Below are 6824 nucleotides of genomic sequence, written 5' to 3'. Positions count from 1 at the left end.
CAGCCTTCCAAGTAGCTGAAACTACAGGCGCGCGCTACCACACCTGGCTCATTTTTTTTTTTTTTTTGTAGAGATGGGGTCTCGCAAAGTTGCACGGAAGGGTCTCGCACCCACGGGCTCAGGCAATCCACTCGCCTCGGCCTCCCAAAGCGCGGGGATTAAAGGCCGAGCCACGGAGCCCAGCCCAAACGAAATTCTTACAGACTAAAACAGCACATTCCCTTTGTTACAGAAGGTACTAAAGGTGGAAGGTACTAAAGGTACTATCAGGCACAAGAAGCATAAAGACATGACTCCTGCCCTCAGTGTGCACCAAGTGCTGGGCATGGTTACCAGATCTTCTCTCATGCTCACTTTTTTGATCCTGCAAGGACATTGGAAGGACCTTCATGGTGACTTAGCTGTTTCCCCATGACATGGACATGGGCATGAAAGCTGACAGCTTAATGTTTGTGTTTCTGGAATCTTTCTAACTAAAGACTATGATTCTAGAACAGTCTTTCTCTTTTGGGGAAAAAATGAACTTTTCAAACTAAACCCTCGGGAAAGATTCTTTTCATTTTTTTAAAATGTGAAAAATAGGGCAATGGCTCAGGAACCAGACAACACAGCTTTCTGTGGTTTGTCTTTGGACTAATTTTTTAACTACCTGACATCTCAGCTTCCTCGCTTGCAAAAATGGGTATGACATTAGTAATTATCACATAGTTTGCAGTGAGGAGGGGAAAAGATGACATAAAATAGAATACTGAGCTCAGTATAGGTTGCTATGCGTTGCAAAAGGAAAGACAAAGACTTTCAAAATTTACCTCTGCTTTCATACTAAATTGAATATAGCTTTTTACTGAGGAAGGAGAATTCTTGACTCCCTTGCATTCAGCCAGGCCTCTGAAGATGCAGAATTTTTCCAAGGGTCTCATGGAAATAATGGAGGATGCTTGGGTATGTCTCTCAATGAAAATGGCACCTAATTGGAAAGTTACTTCAACATATTTTTCTCTCATGGGCTAGGATGCAGTAGAGAAAGGAAACACCAATGTCTTTCTTAAAGACATCCTAACTTTCTGAAACTTCTTCTTTTTTTTTATAGCAGGATTTATTGAGCGGACAGAAAAGCTCCCACAGTGGGAAGGGACCTGAGGGGGTTGCCCACTTTCTGAAACTTCTACCCCAGAGAGATGGTGGGTGCTTTGTTACATTAAGCAAACAAACACTAATCTTAGTGGATGTAGGCTGTAATCTCGAAGCAAGGAAAAGACAGACCAAAACCGCTTTTACCTGGCTAGGCTTGAAGCTTCAGGATGCCGTGGGTAGCTTTTGGGGAGGTTTGCGAGTTCCTGGGCCATCACATACTGGGTATAATCATCCTGCCATGTAAAACCTGTGGAGAAAAGTTGCAAAAACTGTATTATCAATTTGAGAGTTTAACCAAAGCTTTTGCTTCAGTCTCATACGTAATTGCATTTTAGCATCAAGTCAACGGGGCCATCGGCAAACCAAGGCTCCCTCTCACTGTGGGTTATTAATAAGATCTTCTCCTCAGAGAAATGCCAGCTTTCTGAAATTTCTATACCAGAAAGATCATTGGTACTCTGCTACATTTAAAAAATTATAGTCTTAATGAGTGCTGGCTATCGCTGGGTAGCAAGGAGCCTTACGCCAAATATGAGTGGAGATTAGTTAGTAGACAGATTTTTGTTCAGTGTGAAAAATGAAAACTTTTCCACACGGAAAGGTTTGGGTCACGGCAAAGGCAGTCCTCATCCACAATGTGCGCATGGTTACCCACCATTCACTCACTTTTCTGCCTACCCGCTGCCGTATCTTGGGCGGTTGGTTCTTTCTAACCCCATCTAGCTTAGGAGCCAAGCATTTGGAATGGAATGAGGGGCATTGTAACTGTGAAAGCAATTATCATGGGGCTTAATGTACTGTATCTGGGAGCCAATTACATTATATTTATACTCAAATGTTATGACAAAGAGCTTTATAACAAGGGTGAAGTGGTTATGGAGGCAAAATTCATGTGATTATGCATTAATTATATGCACTGTGGATCACATGATAATTATGCTCAGAATTACCAAATAACTCCCAAGAATAATTATTATGCAATTTGTACATTTTAGATCTTATGGTAACACTTTAGCACTTAGAACTACCCCATGCAATTATCCATAATTATCTAATCACTAAATATCATGTAATTACAGAGATATATTTTTATGCCCTGTACAAAAACACATTACCAAAATCTTGAAATCAGGATGGCTCTGTGCCTGTGTGTGTGTGTGTGTGTGTGTGTGTGTGTGGTATAAGGAAGTCCATAACTTTCTGGGATCCACATATTCTGGATGGAATTAAAAGAAGAGCTCAGTAGATATAAGCTTCCTTCATAAACACACTTAAATATTCTTTTCAGATGCAAACCTACATTTTAAAAATATTTCAGATGGCCAGATTCAAGCAGTTGGTAGATTCTTAAATCTCAAAAGGTTGAATGGCATTTTCAGCCATTGAGTGGCAAAGTGAAAATGACGGAAAAGTCACCAGTAGGATGGCTTCAACTTGCTCTACAAAGCTCTGTTTGGAATATAACACTTAGATAATAAGTAACTGCAGAGAGAACTGGCCCCATAGCCCCATTGCCAAACTTAGGAGTAAATGTACTTAACAACAAGCAAGCCTATCCCACTTGCCAAAGCAACTTAAAACGCCTTCTATGAAATGTGTGCCAGCCAGGCTCGGTGGCTCAGCCTGTAATCCCGTGCCTTTGGGAGGCTGAGGTGAGTGGATTGCCTGAGCCCGCGGGTTCGAGGCCCGCCTGGGCAGGCGAGACCTCATCTCTACAGTAAATCAAAAAATTAGCCAGGCGTGGTAGCGCGTGCCTGTAATTCCGGCTACTCGGAAGGGCTGAGGTGGAAGGATCACCGGAGCCCAGCAGGTCGAGGCTGCGGTGGCCGGGAGCGGCCACTGTACTCCAGTCTGGGCGACAGAGTGAGACTCCAACTCAAAAAAAAAAAAGAAATGTGTGCTTATGTGGCTATTATCTCCATTCCCTGGGGTGTTCTCAATTGAAAGCAAGTTTGAAATGTTAATATAATATCTGGTATTGTGGATTTAGAAAAAAGCATATTTTAACCATATCCCTCCAAAAATGGATGGGTTTAATATTAATATGCATCCGGTAACAGAAAATCAAGGGCACAAAAGGAACTTATTTTTTAAATTGTTTTTAAAATTTAAATTACAAGTTAAATAACTTTTTTAATCTAAAGAGAATAAAAGTCAAAGCTATGTCAACTCTGGGATCTGTGATAATGGCTCAGTTCTTTTTATAATAATAGTTGACCAACTAATAGGTATCATCTGTACTGGGCAGTCTGAGGAGGCCCCTGTACTCCTCAGCCCAGATTTTTAAGCTTTCCTGGATGCAGAAAGGAACTGTATTCTTGGATACAAAAAAACAAAGATATGCATGGATCTGGGGGTTTAAACAGCTCTATGAACTTCTCTCCAAGGTACGATCTGGAGGAAAGAAAACACAGGGAAGAGACAAGTCTAGCCAACATAGTAGACCTTGTCTCTACAAAAAATAAAAAAATTAGCCAAGTGTAGTAGCGTGTCTGTATTTCCAGCTGTCCGAGAGGATCAGGTGGGAGGATCACCTGAGCCCAGGAGTTTGAGGCTACAGCGAGCTGTGATCATGCCACCACACTCCAGCTTTTGGCAACAGAGTAAGACCCTGACTTTAGATAAATAATGTTTCAATGAGCAATTATGAACACACTTGAAACAAATGAAAAAACAGAAAGTCTTGTTAAATAGAGGGATGATATAAACAAAAACCAAATGGAAATATTATAACTGAAAAATATAATAACAAAAATAAACATCTCAGTGGATGTACATAAAAGAAGGCAGAAGAAACAGAAGAAAGAATCAGTGAACTGGAGGTAGAACAATAGGAATTACCTAATCTCAACAACAGAGAAAATGGTGAAAAGAAAAAAATTTTTAAAAGGACAAAGCCTCAGGGACTGTGCGGCTATAACTAAAGATCGAAAATTTATGCTATTAGAGTCTCAAAAGGAGAGGAGAAAGAAGACAGGTGTGCAAAGGTACTAGAAAAATAATGGCTGAAAAGTCTCAATTTTGGTAAGAGAATTAAACCTAAAAATTCAAGAAGCTTAGCATACCCCAAACAGAGTAAATCTAAATCTCCTCCAAGACACATAATAATCAAGTTTCTGAAAACCTATAAAGAAAAAACCTTGACAGCACCATATCTACAAGGGAAACATAATTTAAATGACAGAGGATTTCTCATCAGAAAGCACAGAGACCACAAAGGAACAGCACATTTTTCAAGTACTGAAAGAAAAGAACTGTCAACCCAGAATCCCACAGTCTGTCAATCCAGCTACCCAGTGAAAATGTCCTTCAGGAATGAAGGGAAATCAAGATATTATGATATAAAGGAAAAACGTGGGCATTTTTAACCAGAAGACCAACTCTTTAAAAAAAAATACCAAATGACTTTTTCTAAATAGAAAGGAAATAAAAGAAGAAACCATTGAGCAAGAGGAAGGAAGAAAGAACACAACAAGCAACAACACAGGTAAATACAAGCATTCCTTCTCTTGAATTTTACATTTGACAGTTGAATCAAACTTCATGACACTGTCTGATGTCCTTCTAAAAGTATGTAGAGGAAATATTTAAACATATATTACAAATGAGGAGGTAAGTAAAGTGTCATAAAGAAAGGTTGTTTCCATATTTCACTCAAACTGGTAAAATTCTGATACTCGCAGACTGTGATAAGTTATGAATGTGCATATATTGTATCTAGAACAACCACTGAAAGAAAACTATCAAAGAGACAGACTTTCAGAAACACTATAGATAAATAAAAATAGATTTCCAAAGATGTTAAAGTAAGCCAAGGAAGGAAGGAAAAAAGCAAAAATAAAAACATAGAACAGGCATAAAACAAAAAATAAAATGAGATATTTAAGCCCTAACATATAAACAATTGTATTACATGTAAATGGGCTAAATACACCAGTGAAAACATAGACACTGGCTGAGTGGGTTTTAAAAAAGATTCAACTATATGCTGTCTACATGAAACTCACTTCAAATATAATAATATAGGAAGGTTGAAAATAAAAATATGGAAAAAAGTATATCATGCAAGCATTAATCAAGGAACAGCAGAAATGGCTATATTAATATCAGATAAATTACTATTCAGAGTAAGAAAAACTACCACAGAGAGAGAAGAAAATTACAGTGATAAAAATATCAATTAACCAAGAAGAAACAAAAATCCTAAATATGTGTATGCATGCACCAAACAAAAGAGCTACAAAATATGTGACACAGAAATTGACAGAACGAAAAGAGAAATGAACAAATGCGTAATTATTAATTGTTGAGAATTTCACCATCACTTTCTTAACTACTGACAGTAGAACTAAATAGAAAACCATAAAGATAGAGAAGAACTCATTAATACCATCACCAACAGGATTTAGAAAACATTTACAGAATACTCTACCCAACTACAGTGGAATGCACATTCCTTTCAATTGCCCATGATGAACCTAATCCTGAGCCATAAAACAAACCCGAGTAAAATTAAAATAATTAAAATCATTCAGAGTGTGTTCTGTAACCACAATGCATTCAAGTTAGAATCAATAACAGAAAGATAATGGGAAAAATATCCAAACACTTGGACATTAAACAACACATTTTGAAACAATCCATAAGTCAAAAAGAATCCAAAAGAATATAAACTCAACAAAAATGAGTATATGTTAAAATGTATGGCATACAGTTAAAATATGCTATGAGCAAAGTTTTTAGCACCTAAATGATGACACAGAAAAAGGAAATGTCTCAAATTAATAATGTAAATTCTCACACCAAGAATCTATTTTTAAGAGAAAGAAGAAAGCAAAATCAACCCAAAGCAAGTAGAGGAAAGAAAATCATTAGGATAAGAAAATAAAACAATGAAATATAAGTCAGAAAAAAAGAAAAATTAATGGCAATGAGAAATGGTTCCTTGAAAAGATAAGTAAAATTGAAAAACATCCAGGAAGATGGGCAAAGAAAACAAGAGAGAAGCCACAAATTGCCCATATAAGAAGTGAAACGGGATATCACTACAGACTCTGCAAACATCAAAAGGACAATAAGGGAACAACTCTACACACATAAACCTGACAACATAGATGAAATTAGCCAATTCCTTGAAAAACACAAATTACCCTAATCCATCCAATATGAAACAGATCATTTGAATAGTCTTATAACTATTAAGAAATTTGAATTAATAATTAAAAATCCACCTGGAAAGACAGAACCAGGCACAGGTGGTTTAAATGTTCTACCAAACATTTAAAGAAGAATTAACGAGGGATTGGAAATCACTGAGCACTGCTGGGGTGAGAGGGATGGGGGCACGTAACAACACAAAGGGTACTTGGTTCCATACCAGGAGGACTGAGGGACAGTTGAAGGCCCAAACTTCACCTTCATGCAGCATACTTGTGTACTTAATCCTTACTTGCACCCCACAGCTCTATAATAAAATAATTTTTAAAAAAAGATAAGAAATAAGGCTATACAGAGGATTATAGCTATGTGGATAGGGTTAGGGTAAAAAATAAATAAACATATGAAGAATGGAGCTGGTGTGAGGGATGACTTAACTTGGTTCAAGATTCATATCATCATATGTTTAGCAAAGACTTGTAAGTACTAGGCATGTGCCAGGTTCTGGATAGTATAAACACAAGACATGTGTT

The 6824-nt window shown here is 37.5% G+C and overlaps 1 protein-coding gene across 1 annotated transcript in view; it reads right to left on the bottom strand.

The window, feature by feature from the left end:
• The window catches only part of LOC103267246 (receptor-type tyrosine-protein phosphatase N2-like), a gene marked incomplete at its 5' end in the record, with an annotated part of 321627 nt that extends 320212 nt beyond the window's left edge, over positions 1 to 1415 (bottom strand). Inside the window, one exon of the mRNA XM_008064845.2 lies at positions 1279 to 1415. Within this exon, the coding sequence (XP_008063036.2) occupies positions 1279 to 1415 (137 nt within the window). The remainder of the gene's footprint in view (positions 1 to 1278) is intronic.
• Between the last annotated feature and the right edge of the window lie 5409 nt (positions 1416 to 6824).

The sequence above is a fragment of the Carlito syrichta genome, unplaced genomic scaffold (assembly GCF_000164805.1).
Source record: "Carlito syrichta isolate Samal-C Ts95f unplaced genomic scaffold, Tarsius_syrichta-2.0.1 Scaffold308084, whole genome shotgun sequence".
Taxonomy (NCBI): domain Eukaryota; kingdom Metazoa; phylum Chordata; class Mammalia; order Primates; family Tarsiidae; genus Carlito; species Carlito syrichta.
The sequence above is the reverse complement of the archived record's forward strand: the minus strand, read 5'-3'. Positions and strand labels throughout refer to the sequence as shown.